Source organism: Conger conger, chromosome 1 (genome assembly GCF_963514075.1).
Source record: "Conger conger chromosome 1, fConCon1.1, whole genome shotgun sequence".
NCBI lineage: Eukaryota > Metazoa > Chordata > Actinopteri > Anguilliformes > Congridae > Conger > Conger conger.
In genome coordinates this window covers 71,120,783-71,137,265 of record NC_083760.1, presented here as the reverse complement: position 1 = coordinate 71,137,265, position 16,483 = coordinate 71,120,783, and the positions used below count along the sequence as shown (strand labels likewise).

General features: G+C 40.4%; 1 protein-coding gene across 1 annotated transcript in view; it reads left to right on the top strand.

Moving 5' to 3' along the window:
• The window catches only part of thsd7ab (thrombospondin, type I, domain containing 7Ab), a 112,461-nt gene that overhangs the window by 50,453 nt on the left and 45,525 nt on the right, over positions 1–16,483 (top strand). Inside the window, exons 4-7 of the mRNA XM_061245486.1 lie at positions 2,573–2,754; positions 4,426–4,494; positions 11,411–11,566; positions 13,138–13,341. Coding sequence (XP_061101470.1) covers positions 2,573–2,754; positions 4,426–4,494; positions 11,411–11,566; positions 13,138–13,341 — 611 coding nt within the window. The remainder of the gene's footprint in view (positions 1–2,572; positions 2,755–4,425; positions 4,495–11,410; positions 11,567–13,137; positions 13,342–16,483) is intronic.

The window sequence follows — 16,483 nt, the reverse complement described above, 5'->3', positions numbered from 1 at the left end:
CCTCAACCACCATCGATGTGTTGCACCCACCTGGGTGATGCACGGCAGCCATTTTACCACATAACACTCATCACACATCAACTGAGGTGGAGAGGGAGAGAACAATTTTTGGCAATTACATCAGGGAATGATTACAGTAGGTGTCAGTTTGAAAGAGCCAGATTGGGAATTAAGCCAGGACACTAGGGATCGCCCCAATTCTTTGAGATGAGTGTCATGGGATCTTTAATGACCACTGTCATTAAAGTGAGGACCTCAGGTTAACATCTCATCTGAAAGTAGCAAAATCTGAGTCGAGGCAAGTACTGTAAGTGAGATACTTGCGAATGGATTTGTACACCGATACTGTAACTATCCTAAAGGCTAGTCAGTGACACTACATATTCGTGTAACAGATATGCAGGAACACTTACATGTTAATGTTTGGGCATGTTACTCAAGGGCACATCAGCTGTATCCCATTTTAGGAAACAAAGGTTTTCAATCCTGTCCTCTTAACCAGTACCCCACACTGCATATACGGCTGCACCCAGAGGCAGCAGCAATAATATTTTCTGTGTGCTGATTTGATATTGCACTGGGGAAAAAAACAAACAATGCATGTGGAGGGGAGGTGCAGTGTGCACAGAAGATGAGAACATATGGACGGAGATTGAGATGAAATAGCCAAGAAATTGGGTTGGTGCCAGACAGAGAGGAGGTGACAAATGGAGCAGTTCTGAGGAGGCGTCCGTGTCTGCTCTAATCTGATCCCCCACAGATGGCTGTTATTGACACATCATCCCTTTCCCAAGCCTCATCTCCACTGTTTCCTGTAGCTCTGTCTGTTTTTCCTTTTTACTCCTGTACTAACATGTGCCCTGGAACTCCTCAATTTTATCTATTAATATCCCACAAAAAGCATTACTGACTATCACAAATTGTCAGAGTCTCTCCTTTAGTCATGCTTTCCAAACAGTAATTCTGATAGGCATTTGCATTATCTGGAGGAATATGTGTTAAGCATTCCTAATGATTGCGAGTGATGTATCCAAGCCATCCAAGCCATCCAACAGAGCGTGACCATAATCAAGACTAGGTTCTAGAATGCGAGTTTCCACTCAAGGTATCCCTGAGCACAGAGGAAAGCACAGGGATTGTGTGTTTTCTTGAGTAACTATACCCTTCCAAGATCAAGCTGGAATCCACATATGCTGAACTTCTAGAAGTGTCAAATTCCTTTTTATATGTGTGGCTGAAATGAATGAGAAAAAATTGTGTTCGAATTTAAAATAACAAAACAGAACTATATTTCTTAAGTTTTGTTCTCAAGCTCATATTGGGTACACTGAATCTGGACTGAGAAAGTTCAGCTGGTCCAAACCTGTGAACATGTCCTCAGAGTTTATTATGGCTGGTTCTCGTCGGCATTGTCTATTTAAATGCTGTTGCTATCGCAACATTCGGTTCCACTCATTTTATAAATGTCAACCGAGGAATGTTGTTAATGCAGAACTATTTGCTTTGTCAGTATTGTTGACTGAATATTACTTTTATAGATTTAAATTACTACTAGGATAAATCAACACCTCTCAAACTTAATGCACAGAAACAGTCATGAAGAATTTTGTAGTTTTGTGTTTCTGTGTTTATTGTTCAAAATGTAACCCTATTGCAAAGGAGCTATAGGGTTAGTTCATAGCTTTCTGTATAAATCTGCTTCATGTGCAGTTACCCTCTGGACAGTGAAACTTGGAAATGAGTCTACCTTCTTGAGAGGGCAGGGTAAACGGTCTAATCGAGGCTGCTAAAATTCTTTAACTCTGGTACTTCTATGGCCACTTAAAAACACAGTAATTAAGGTAAATGCAGTGGTAAGCCGCACATTTGCTTTCTCAGTGGAAAATGATCCCTCCCAAAAGCAGAGCCAACTACTACAAAGCTCAGAATCAAGGTTAAGTATGTATAACATTTTTAGAAATGGGATACGTGTAATGTTACTTGTTCATAAAATCTGAATGTGTATTTCAAATATCCAAACATTGTTGTGTTAAAGTCAGTGAAATGTCGGTGAAATGCCATCAAGGCATTTAGATGAAAATGCGGCTACATGTGAACTAGGACAAGCCAGGCTATTTCCAGGTAAAACCTGAGCAATACTAAGTTACACCTTTTATGTGAAAACATCTAGATGTTCACAGCTCTAGACATATAGAGTCAGACTTTTGCTCGCAGGGACACTGCTTAACTGCTGTGTGGTCATTCAGTTACACTCACAATGTTTTATCAGTATTCTTATCAGTGTTCAGAAAAGAGATCATATTACAATCAAAACTAGCATCCGCTTCTTGCTGTTCAGTTTCTGCCCCACGTAGCATCTCAAAATCCAATAAAACAAATGACAGCTAATCATTCTCTAAGCTGTCACCCCACAAGAAGCATAGATGGGGCTGTTAGAAGATCTGTAAAGTCTGCTTAAAGAGAAACCCATGGGAGAACAGGCCACTGAATGATGAAACAGGCATATGTCAGAATGAAATGAGATGTCAAAAACTCGTATGATGGAGATTGTGTTTGTCGATGTCTCTCACAGTTACAGCTGGAGGACTACAGAATGGAGTGAATGCAGAGTGGACATGTTACTAAGTCAACAGGACAGACGTCGTGGCAACCAGACTGGGCTGTGTGGAGGTGGTGTCCAGAGCAGGGAGGTCTACTGTGTCCAGGCCAACGCCGACCTACTGTCCTACCTCAACAATCTCAAGGACAAAGAAGGTAACTCATGTTCTGTGTTCCTCAGCGTGACCCTCTGCACTCTCCTGTGTTGTATTTTAAGCTACCTCCCAGATTACAATTTTATGGGATATTTAATAGTGCTGACTTATGCCAGTGAGAGCACTGTGGCTATGGTAAAATCACAGTGGTTATATCTGTTTCCTTTCTTGTCATAAAGGACCAAGGCATCACTGTCTATCATAGGACCTTTGCTGGAGAATAAATATTTGGCAAAGAAAGGTCCCAGACTTCAATCTTGTTATCGGTTCTGCACACTAATAAAGCTGGTGGTGAAATTAAGACAATCTGCTCAGCTAAACAGAGTACTGACAGAAGTAGTATAAACACTAAAAAAATTGTATCATAAATTTAGGAACAAAGGATTTGGCTCAAGTTCAGAACATGACAAATGGAGAACCAATAGCCATTGTTGATGATTAAAAGGTTGTACTGCTAGTGTTTCCTCTATTTGTAGATAATGGCAATGTGATTAATGAAGAGATAATGAGACAGCACTGCGCTACTGTGCACTGTGTTGTTCTTTGTAATAATGGATTAGTGGCTGTCTCTGTAAACAGCAGCTAGTTGAATACACACATTAGTGTTACACATCTGAATGCACAGTTAAAATTATAGATGGCCCTTGACATATTGGCATTTACAGTACCAATACTGTGCAATATTTTACTCTCATGCTAATGTGTACATAATAGGATAGGACTCTTGAAAACCTATTAAGTGCTGTGTGCTAAAGCCTTGAATACACTAAATGAATGAAGAAGGACAGTACCGATATGGCTGTAATGCATGTGTATTTTAATGTGGCATTTATACCGGGCCTAGAAATAACTGTTGACCATGAATGTTGCAAGCCTTGTATAATGCTTTTTGTGAGTCCATTTCACTTTAAGTATAGTACAGCGTCAATATAGCCAATCATCCATTCTCCATTTAAGTGTGCTGTCAATCCTCAGTTTGACTTCCATCTGCATAAACACCCAGTCTGTCCCACTGCAGACCACTGGTGTAGTTCTATGATCTTCATTAAGAATACAGGTTTAGACTTGTTCTAAATGTGTGGAGTAGAATATTTCTGAATGTGTTTTCAGCACTATTTGTTGAAAGTTTATACTGTAGATGATGAAAAACTGGAGATGAAAGTGTGAATTAGGTATAGAGCACGTGTTAATCAGAGTCCCAGCCATGGTCATTCAATCCATCCTTATCAATGTGAGGCAACAAAGGTCCATCAGGAGGTAATCTCCACAACCTGCAGAGAGGGAGCTCATTAAATCACCCAGTGACCGGCTCTCCATTGCATAAACATAAAGGAAAGGCAGAAGGAGGGCCGTATCACTGGAGACAGTGCCGATGACAAGGGCAGGAGGAGGTCTCCACTCCACCTGCGATGACTGAAATGTGTTTCAGCTAATGAGAGGAGACAGACGCCGCCCTACCCAGGGGTCACCCCATGAGGTCACAGAGAGAAATGCTGATCCCGTAAACAAGCTCAAAAAGACATCAATGTCCGTGTCTTTGACTGCTTCAAGCTGTGAAAGAGACAAAACAACCTGGCGTCTGCGCTGTTCTGATGCTGTTGTTTTATTGATTATGAACAGCCTTCTTCAGGCTCATGGCTGTAATACTAACTGGCGTGTTTGGCTGTTGCAGAGGGTCAGTCTGAAACCAAGCAGAAGCCCAGTGTCCCTCCTCTCCTCTCAATCTCCTTTGAAATTACAGGTAGGTGTTGAATCCAGGCAGCTGGTGAGACTTTATTCCACCCACTCCATCCTCACCCTGTAGCACAGGCTGTACAAAGATGCACATGACTCATCTCAAAACTGACTGACTCAATAATTACATACCTCTGTCCATTTTAAATAGTTCAGTTGGTGTCAGTAAAAATAATGTAGATTTTTGTTGAAATAATTTTGTCTTGGGTATCACTATGGCTTGGCTCTTCATGATTGATTGAGTGTACAAAACACATCCTTAATAAAAAGCAGTGCATGGTTCAACTTGTAATTTGCTCCTCTTCGATATCTGGGTGTCTCTTTGTGGTCACATGCTTAAGATTTCCCAAGCTAGAGCTATTTCAGGAACTGATCTCAATTGCACATTTCCTGCTTGAACAATGTGAATCCTCAAATAACCCGGTGATGTGCTTGACCGTTACACAGATTACCTGTGCCTTAGCTTAGTGTACTGCCATAGAGGGACCTGCAGGGCCTTGGCCTGTAATGTGTGCTTTGACATTTACCAGAATCTCCAGAACTGGTAGGGGATGGCTCAGGGGCGGGGGCATGACAGACAGTGACAGGCACGACAGAGCAGAGATTTCATCTCTCTTCTCCTCCTTTCTTTTCATTCAGCTCTCTTTCCATTCCCTATTCTCTCCCTTTTTTCTCCTTGTGCTCATTAAGAGGCTGAGCCCAAAAATAAGATGCAGAAACTCCATTATCCAGCACATGAATATTCATTATTCATGCAGATCTGATGCATAGATTGTGTCTTGTCCACAAAGATACAGGTGCAAGCAATAGATGTGCATCAGCAGGGGGTTTGCTGCTGGTTCATCAAGATGTATAGATCTTGTAAATTGCCATCTGATGCTTCTTAAGAGTGAAGCATTCTCAGTCACACACATGAAATACCCACATACATAAACATAGAGAAACATACAAATTCTAATATTTTCAATTTCCTTGTCTATATCACCCTGTATGCTTGTCAGTGTATGCATGTGAAATAGTGTATGTGTGCATGTTTTTGTGTGTGTGAGTGTGTGTGCGTGTGTGTGTCTGGCAAACTAGGGATTGTACACGCATAGTAAATCCATAGGGGGTCCTTAGAGAGCTCATTACAATACATGTTTCTCCCTCTCTCTTCCTGTCATGTTGTGAAAGGAAATCATTGTTCTGTTGAGGGTAAACGACTGTAACCCAGGGATATGGAGTCTGGAGGGTTCATAATGACCAACACGGAACTGAACTCCGCAAGTCTGACATAAGCCCCTTCCAGACCTGATGCACCATTAAAGTAAACTATTTAAAGGAAAACAACAATAGCTTATTTACAATCCACAACTTTAAGTCGCTTTGTTTAGAAATCATTAAAAAAAAACCTGCAAATGGCTGATGCAGTTGAATCTCATTGAATGTAGAGAATAGTCAACACATTACAGATTCCCTGCTGTTACTCAAACATCTGAGTTGACAGAAGACATTCTTTTTGTCAGAAAATTAATAGATGAAAAAAAAATTTGTACTGCTCAAATCTTGATTTTTACAATGGTAAATATATCAGGTAGCTGCAGAGGCTGCAGCAACATGGCTAGTTATGTGCACTCTCATGCATTTCCAGTGCCAAATGCAAAGAGAAGATGGTCAAGATCTTGCAAAACGCTTAGTCCAGCAGGGCATGTTGAGCTCTTGAAAAGACAAGGGCATATATAGTCAGATGAACACTCAGTAAGCACTCTGTTAGGTAGACGTGTACACCAGCTTCTTAATGCAAATGTTTAATCGGCCAATCATGTCACAGCAACTAAATGCAGAAAAGCATGCAGACATGGTCAAGAGGTTCAGTTGTTTTTCAGACCAAATGACAGAATGGGGAAGAAATGTGATCTAAGTGACTTTATCCATGGAATGATTATTGGTGCTACACAGGGTGGTTTGAGTATCTCAGAAACTGCTGATCTCCTGGGATTTCTTCCACAACAGTTGGAGTTTAGAGAATGGTGCGAAAAACAAAAACAATACAGTGGGCAGCAGTTCTGCAGGCAAAAACACCTTGATACTGACAGAGGTCAGAGGAGAAGGGCCAGACAGGAAGGTGACAGTAATGCAAATAACCACACATTACAACAGTGGTATGCAAAAGAGCATCTCTGAAAACAGATTAAATGAACAAACCTCTAAGTGGATAGGCTACAGCAGCGGAAGACCAGTAACTCAAAAACATAAGTCTAATAAATACTTAATGAGGTGCACACTGAGTTTATATTGCTTCCTGCTTAGGCAAGCATTAAAGTGTCATTTAAGAACAACAAAAGGAAGATCTTTGAAGAATAGAGAACGTGCAAGCAAGCCAGTAAAGCAGAAGATGTTGAGCAATCCTTTGCTAATGGAGAAAGCTAACCAGCTGGCTTCAGAGCTAGGTCAGCCACATTTAAAAGCTTTGACTGGGTGTCTTTAAAGGTAGAAAGAGTGCAATTCTCTCAAGTTCTAAGAAGCAATACAGAGAGAGGCAAGGCACCGACAAGAGGCTCAATTTTCTGAAGCCTTGCATAGTACACAATGAGGCTTCATAGAGGCTCATCACCGTTGTCTCTTGCGTTACCTTATGTTCTGCTCAGGCGACACATTGTGCAAGCATCAAATAGTCAAGCGCGGTTAGTTAGCTTGGGTTAGCTAAAGATGAACGTTCCATGCATTATTTGCTGCAAGATATATTTTTGTCACAAAAGTGAAGCAGGTGACAAATGTGATGCACTTCTTAAATTTGATGAATGTAGTTCATTTATAGAATGTTGCCTACCAAATTGTTCTTAAAAGATTTTTGTGGCAGTGGCTCTGCTTCTGCATTCAAATATTAACACTTTAAAGGCCAGGTATCGTACACCTTTCCAGTGTTTTATTTTAGTTCCTGATTGATATCCACAAGAAGACATTTGTGTGGTTTTAAGTACCAGAAACAATCTCTATCTAGTTTGACTTACGTCCATTTTCCTGCACCTCTCATGCACTTTCCCAAGAGCAGGCTGTTTTGTGTCTTTAAGGCTCATTAAGATCAGTGAAGCTCTGTTCTGACCGCATGCTCATTGTGAGCCGCGACGTCGGGGGTTCGAATCCGACCGTCCGACATTTGTCGCATGTCTTCCCCTCTCTCTCGCTCCCATTCTTCCTGTCTCTCTATACTATATATACTGTCCAATAAAGCAGAAAAAGGCCTAAAAAATATCTTTAAAAAAAATAAAAATAAATAATAATAAAGTTACAGAAGTCCAAACAGCTTGTTTAAATGCGGATTGTGTGGATTTCTTTGGGGACTGTGCATTTTGACAGTGTTTTATAGCACCTACAACTCCTGTATAATCAACATAGCAAGGGAAATGTTGTTTTCCACAATATGGGACTTTATTATGTTTAGGCTAATGCCTATATTTTTTTATACATTTTTTGTGAATACATTTAGGATAGCATACCTTTATTCATGCCAGCTCAAGATTCATTTCATATTGTGTTCCCATAAAGAGTATATCTGTTGTTTATTTATTGACTGTTATAAATATTGGGTTTTGGAACACATATTCATATGTTTTGTGCTTGAGATGTATTCCTACTCTATTGAAGCCTGGTATAGATTTACTGTAAATTTATTTTTTAAATTTGTGAACTATTAAGATGCATATGGTCAAATGAGGTCAAATGCATGTGACCTACAGCTGTTGCTTTGCAGTAGTATACAATGTTAAAAAATAAATATAAAATGCACAGCCATCATTGCTTCAATGTTATTTAGTTACAACACTGGAATTCATTAAAATAAATGTACATGTTCATCCTATTTGTGTAATATTTATATGATTTAATGTCTGTTTTTTTTCTATTCAGCTACATGAATGACATATTTTTACTGCCGGCTCTAAATGAATTTAATTTGAAGCCTGTATAAGTAGGATTAGGTGATTTAAAATGGTCGCCTGTGCTGCTGAACCATGGTGAGGGATGATGGACTCTTGTCGCTGTTAACATTGCCCTGGATGTCTGGATTCCAGCTAATGCATGACCCACCCCCATCCCAGTCATGTGGGGATTACTGCTGACTTTCCAAACTTGTTTTGAATGCCAAAATGTTGCTGAGGGAAGCCTGGATTTTGCATATCAAAAGAAGCATTCGTGCTCTGGCTGTCTATACAATCTCCTCAAAGTCTTCCCATTTCAGACTTTAGGAAGCTCTGAGTTATTAAGAGATCTGTAGGGATCTGGGTTTGCAGTTGCTGGGTAGATTGAAAGCCTCATGTAGAACACTGCAAGCCAAGTGTACTGTAGAACACTGTTTATGTAACCCATAAACAATCAAGAAAGCTTCTCAGTTCATCCTGTATTCTATTGTGTGTTGGTTCAGTTTAGCGGGACAGAAAATGACTAGGGTTTTTATTTAACATTTTTCCAAAAATATACTGTATCATTATTCACATCCATAACTAAACTAAAAACAATATTGTAAAATCCTCCTTTTTTTATCTTTTTTTTTATCAATCAATTATACAGAAAAGTATTGTAATGTTATCAAAAATTAAATTACTTTGGTTTTGTGGTATGGTGTGTCAAAATTAGGCTAACCAGACATCTTTTCCCAAGATACTTATTTTCTTTGTGGCGATAAATACATATCTGTCCATCTGGGATTTCAAAATGTATTTTATTATGTTTTGCTTGTTCCATAGACCACATACTATAAACAAACAAATATCTCCATATTATGTGTATAATGCCCGTGCAGTCTTCTTTATTTGACATCCAATGTATGGCCCCCCTGGTCAATACCTTTTGCTGTATTTTTAGGTTGTTAACTGACCAATGATTCTCCAGAACTCTACCCCTGCCAAATAAATTCATAAATGTTCTCTAATTTCATGAAACACTATAGAGGATGACTCAGTGGTGTTGTATTTTCCAAATGAGGATGCAAAATGGTGGGTGAATATTTATGGCACATTTCCTGGGATTCTATCATTTGAGAAAAGTGTTGTTGGTTGATTTTGTTGAATCACCATTAAATTGCGATGTCTTTAATGACAGGGCGGCCTGTAGCGTAGTGGTTAAGGTAAATGACTGCGACTGGCAAGGCTTGTGGTTCGAATCCCAGTGTAGCCACAATAAGATCCGCACTGCCATTGGGCCCTTGAGCAAGGCCCTTAACCCTGCGTTGCTCCAGGGGGGGATTGTCTCCTGCTTAGTCTAATAAACTGTACAACTCTGGATAAGAGCATCTGCCAAATGCCAATAATGTAATGTAATGTCTGAGAATTTAAGTAGAGGTCAGTAATTGTATCATTTATTTCATACTGTCTTTTCTTGGCACACCAAGGGTTGATTTTAGAGGATGCTATACATACGTGGCAAAAGTGTAACCCATTTACATACATGCATGGCTAGTTGAGTTCATGTGTGAATAAGTATGTGCAGGTCTGTATGTGCTTGCATATTTTGGTCACATATCTGAATTAATTGGTTACATTGATAGCACAGTGTTAATGTGTTTTGTCTGGTATGAAGTTTGCGCTTTTCCTCTGTGGGACTCCATTAGGCGGGAAGTTGCATTATTACAGTGGTGGGGGGCCTTCCTCCTCAGTGAGCATGGGAGATATTAATAATAATGTGCAGTCAAACGGGCGATCTGTGGGTGACGGCCGTGACTCGGGGGTCCTAATTAGGGACACAAACCCCAGGATGGGGGGTCCCCACCATCTGGCAGGCAAACAGGACACTTACCGTCACATCAAGGTCGACCTGAAAGGAGGGCTTTGTTAATCAGTCTTTGTTATGATAAGGGGAAAATGTTGGGAAAAAAAGTTTTGGTCGTCTACAGGCAAGGAAAACTGTTTCTGAAAAGTGTATACATTTTGTTTTTAAGTAATAGAGGTCTCCGCCATCTGTGAAAGTGAAACAGAGTGGCCCTTTGAACATTTTGGAGAGTTAATTGGTTATTTAACATTATGTTTGGCAAGCTTGTTCCGCTCTACTTTCCGTGCTGCTGTGAGTAGAAAAGCTATTTGAACCCCTACTTGTCAAGTGATTTGGGGATTTAGAGGAAAACAAAAAATCTTGTTTTGTTGTTCTAGGGGAATTTACGTTTGTTATGGGCTTCAGCTGGAAACAGAAAACACTGCACTTACCTTTCATGTTTCTAAATTTGAGACTTTACAACTGGGGAATGGAAAGTTGAGGGAAAATGAATAGAATATTCATGAATGTAAACAACAGTCTTTTTCACACCTTCAACAATGCATTCATGCATCTGCAATGAGAGAGGCTGCAGATGATTGCTCAATTTATGTCGAGTGTATGAAATGATAGTATCTAATAGTACCTACTTCGGCCCCCATATTACTATTTCATAACTCACGGTGTAGGATAATACACTATGTATAGCTTCGGTCCTAGGTTGATGGGAAACTCTGTGTTTACAATTCCATCTGCTGAGGTGTTTTTTATTTTGCTATGGAGTAACACATACCAAGTATGTCATCAACTTTCAATAACTGAGCTAGTATCCTTTCAATGTTCAATACCTGCAGATAGCATGTGTTGCTATTGGTGAAAAAAGTCACACGTGTAATTAAAGTCAGTGCGATTAAGTCAGGATTATGGATCATAGAGGTCAAATGTACCTTCTTCTGTCATCTGCTTGCATTTCACACACATAAAAAAAAGCATAGATATATCGTATCAGATTTCCACACTAGAGTTGCTTATTTATATTTTAATTATGGTTTTCAGCTTGATGTTCCTATTGCCTGTTTGTAATTCTTGTTGACATTGTGAAATGCAATGGAGGTGGCCTACCTGACTGTATCAAGGTGGTTTGGTGTGAACTAAATGATGGTATTGATATTGTTTCTTTTTCTGTTTTGCTTTATGTGCAGTGTCCAATCCAGTGGACAAGAAGCTGTGCCAGGATGCGGTCCCAAACACCACTCAGCTGTGTCACATCGCCTGTCCCATCGAGTGCGAGGTGTCCTCATGGTGTGCCTGGGGGCCCTGCACCTTCGAAAGCTGTGAGGAGCAAGCGGGAAAGAAGGGTAAGATGCTGACAGGCATGGTGCAGGACAGCTAGATATCATACTGCAATCTGTGCTTTAAAAAAGATCCCAAAATGCGTGCCAGGTGAAAGAGACATCCATTATTATCTCCCTAGATAAGACATCCATTCAATTATTATAATATTAATATGTATAGAAAGCTAAATATAATTAACTTAGCTGCAAATTATATTTTCTAGTCAGTGCATGAATTGTAAGAGATAATACAGTACCTTACATATTCTAGAATAACGCTTTATTTCTGTTGACTTTTCAGGTCAGGCATGTCAAAGTAGTACTTTGTGGACTTAAATGCTTATTTTGATGAATAATAATAGCTTCCTCAGTTTAGGTATTTATTCGCCTTAAAAGGGTATGGACAATGTGCTAATGTTATTTCACAGTGCTGCATTACTTATGGTAAATACTGTATGTGTGGGCTGTCTCAGATGTGCTGTGTCTGAGAATAAGAAAGATGCCTATTGGAAGGTTTGTTAGTTGACGGCTTGATGGGGAACATTGGAGGGGATGGCGGTATTTATCCCTGTGTGACAGGCAGTGGTATTTAGTTTGAGCCCGTCTTGCTTGCTCTGTGACTCACAGGGACTTGCAGCCACAGACTGGTTCATATTTGTTTTCACCTAATGAGGCTGCTGAAGTCAACGGATAAGGGAGGAATTATTTGCATCTAATTTCTTTTTCACAAGGCTGCAGCTGACAGAGCTTTTCCTCGAGATGTTTTTAACAAAGAAAAAAAGGCATTCAGCAGTTTGGATCTTTGCACATATACTGTACACGCCATTGGCACACAAAACCCCTTTGCATTGTGTCTGGCTCACCACAGGTTCATACATGAATGCGAAACCAAAAACTCATTAAGCTGGAATCAGTAAATTACAGCTGCAGATCTGGACTTTTATTGCATATGAGAAAAAATGTAAACATTGGTGTAATTAAAAAAAAATAAGCTGTAATTTTCAATCCTGCTGTTTCCCATGACATTGCTAAAGAACCGTTTAACCAATTTTCTTATCTGGATGCAATGATTAATTTGTATCTTTAAAAAGACATTAATAAGAAGAAGGAATGCTCAATACCATATATCCAAATTATTAATTTCAGTCTCACCTTATCGTCTGTTTGCAGCAATGAGGAGAAGAGGTTAGGGCTACAATATAGATCTCAGAGGTCATTGGTCTTCAATGATATGCTACCGCTGTGTCCTTGAGCTGGGATCCTTTGTGTAAGAATCCCAGCTTCCTTAATTCATTCCAGAATATATTACTATCACTTTGGATAATAGCTTATGTAATGGGGGCAAATTATCATATTCATTTTGTTAACCTGTTTGAATAATTTCTGGTTTATCATCTTGTCTAATGGAATCATTTTTCTTGCGTCATTTTTTTAAATACCATGGTTATCATGCCCACGCCACTGTGACAGTCAAGAAGGGTTAGTTTAACTTCACAAACAACACATTAAGATGACGAAAACAGTAATATTTTTAACAATTACCTGAAGTGATTTGTGAGGTATTATTTCCATTTTGAAATGGTTGTGCTTTTTAGGCTTCAAGCTGAGGAAACGGAGCATTAGAAACACCCCCACTGGTGGAGTGGGGAACTGCCCCCACCTGGTGGAGGCCATACCCTGCGATGAGCCAAGCTGCTATGAGTGGCAGCTAGTGAGGCTGGAGGAGTGTGTCCCTGACGGAGAGAAGGAGTGCGGACCCGGAACACAAATCCCGCAAGTCCACTGCATTAACAGTGACGGTAAGTCTGCAATGGTTGTGTATTCTGGTTTCCTCCCTGCTACATTAGCACGATAGCTTAAAAGTCGGAGTGGGCTCAATGTAATTGTCTTTTCAGCAATAGTTATTATATTTCAGTATGCAGCTATGATGCACGGGTATGTTGATGTATTGCAATACTGGCAACAACCTATAGCGGTTGAGATTTGCTGTGACATTGCTTAGAGCCTGTGTGTGGCCCAGCTTCTGTATTTCCCTTCCAGTTTACTACAGAACTACAGTAGACGCCGTCAACTCATTTCTCAAAGGCATACAATGAGCAAGCCTTATCACATCACAAAAGCAGTATGAAATGTGATTTTCCTCCAGTGTCAGCTTTGAAATAAAATATTGTATAAACATACAACAGTATTCTAGACCAATCTATGATTGTGTGGCAATGACAGTTCAGTTGGGGAAATCAACATATGCATAGCTTAATATTTTATTTTTGCAAATAAAGGTGTTAGTAGGTTAACTGGATGAAGTAACGTGGCATATTTCTAAAATAATTTTTACAATGTAGTTACAAGTACTATTTAATTAATGCATGGTAATGCAGGGTAGATTATAATAATTATTGCAAGTGACGTGGTCTCATTCTAAATAAACAAGATAATTATTTCTACTGCAATTTTTGTCAACAGCAACACTCCATTTTTGATGTGTTCGAGCCCACAATAATTCATTGTTATAAATCTTACATTTTGTGTTAATTGCTGTTGTTGGTGGGGACAATTACGTTGTTGTGGATGTTAAATTGAAAGAGCAGGTCTCTGGAGGCTTCTCGCAGCTCTTTGTGTGGAAACAGAAAGGCCTGCAGACAGCAGTGTGAGCCGGGGCCGGGCGGAACGCGCTGTAATTTCGCAGTAATTGCGCTGACTGCGCTCTAGACAGCTGGGGACCCGCGCGCGCGCACACACATCGCCTGAGGGAGCAAACGTGGGCTCACCTTGAGATGGAGCGCAGGAAAACTGACTCCTCTCTCCTCTCCACTGGCTGTGCAGGCTTCTGCACTCTCCTGGTATTAATGCTGAGCCTCCAGCTTTCAGACGGAAAGGAAAGCTGCATCTTAATGGAGGCAGTAAATGTATCTCAAATGCTTTAAAAAGAATACTGTTAATAATTCACTCCTATTTTCTCGTATGATTTGGCTACCTCTGCTGTAAATGTATTTCTACTGACCGGTATGCTGTGCTAGCCTATACTGTAGTAATTCCAGGGAATCAATGTTAATGGCCAATGCGCTGATGTGGTTAAACTTGATAATATGGATTTGCGATTTTGAATGCATTGTCCACACATAGTGAATGTTTTTTTTTTTTTTCATCAAACTATGTATAAGGAAAAAAATGACATTAGCATGGCATTCCAGAGCCAGTGCAGACTGTAGACTGGCAGCTAATGAGGACCCAGGGGAGAACGAAACATCAGCAGCTCTCAATCAGACATTGTGCTAAATTGCAATAATCAGGTCCTCCATTCACTCAGGAGAAATATGACATGGAGGTGCCATCCCAGATGTTCCTCTGGTGACGAATGAACATGGCAGTCTGATATGAAAAATAAATCTGAGCACTTCATTACATTATTAAAAAGCTCAGAGAGAATGACTGCATTGTTCTCTGCCCTTTTTCGGATCTGCTTATGCAGGAGTCATGAAATCTTTAGTGGGAAATTTAATAGCGATAGTCAGTAATTAGGAGAGCGTTTACCAGCCAAGCCTCTGTGTAGCTAAAGTGTAATGTGAACAGAGCATGGTTACGCAAGGGTACATTATTGGAAAAGTACATCCTTGCCCACCTCCGAAATTGTTGTGAGCAATGGGTTACTCTTCACTGACCGATCATTGATCGGGTGTCTCCAGAAATCTGGATTTAGAATCATGTAGCAGAACGCATACATGCTGACCAAGTCTGTAAAATGTGTTTTATGCACTGCATGCTCCCCTCTATACCCATCATTCTTACACCACTACTTCATATTGACCCATTTAAATCTGTGATGAATAAGCCAACCCAGCCCTGTGAAAAATAATGTGCATTATTCAAGGTGACCCTCCCTCTGTTGCCACCAAGTTGCTGAGATTGTGGTGTGCTGTTAAAGGCTCCTGTGATTTATCATGGCTACCACATTCTCTCTGAGTCCTCCCTACACATCCAGCTATTGCCTTTCTCTTTGCCAGCTTAGTCCCTGCCCTGCCATCCCTCACAATTAAATTGTACTTACTGTAAATCAAATTAATTCTCTCTGGCCCAGAAAGTAAAGTCTATTCGAATCTGACATCTGCATCTCTCCCCCCCCCCCTCCCTCTCTCTCTCTCTCTCTCTCTCTCTCTCTCTCTTGTTCTCCTCTCTCTCCTCATTCTCTCTTCTCTCTCTCTCCCTCCCTCCCTCTTTCCTCCCTCGCTCACTTGTGGGTTTTTCAGAACATATCTGATGCTTTAAATCTCTCTTGGCCTTTGCCTATACAACAGATTAAACACCTGAAATTACTTTTTTAAAAACTCACATGGCTACAATATATAACAATGACACCCTAGATCAAGGTACCCAGTCTGAATTGCACTACTAAAAATCCAGCTGAATAAATTAATAACATGTAATCATTATAACGATTCCCTGGATGAATCTTTATGTGAAAAATCGGAATCTGGGGATCCCAAAGCTGTTATGAAGAGGAACTGCCCTTTCGATATCCTTAAAACTACCACTGTGTTTCACACAAGTGCTGTAAACACTAATGACTTGCGGAAGGTGCCACACACAGTGTTCCCTGTTGTATAGCACTTTGTTTAGTGCAGCAAAAAGCCCCTTTTCTCCTCCCCCAGGTGTCCCTCTGCGACTGGGTCTTGTCTGAAGATGATTGATCCCCGTTCTCCGCTGATGAAAATTGATTTGTTTCCCCCCCCTGGGGTTTTGGGCCTGTCTTCACACTTCCTCTCCTCCCCCTGGCCGACAGGAGCGTGATGGATCAGTCCCACAAAAGGCAGCAGGGCACACCACAGATAGGAATCAATACGATCTGGCTAGGGGGCCTCGCTGTCGATAGGAAAAACCTTGAAAGTCCCTGTGACATCTGAATCCGCGGCGCCGCGTGGTGTTGTCCATTTAAAGCTCTGCGCC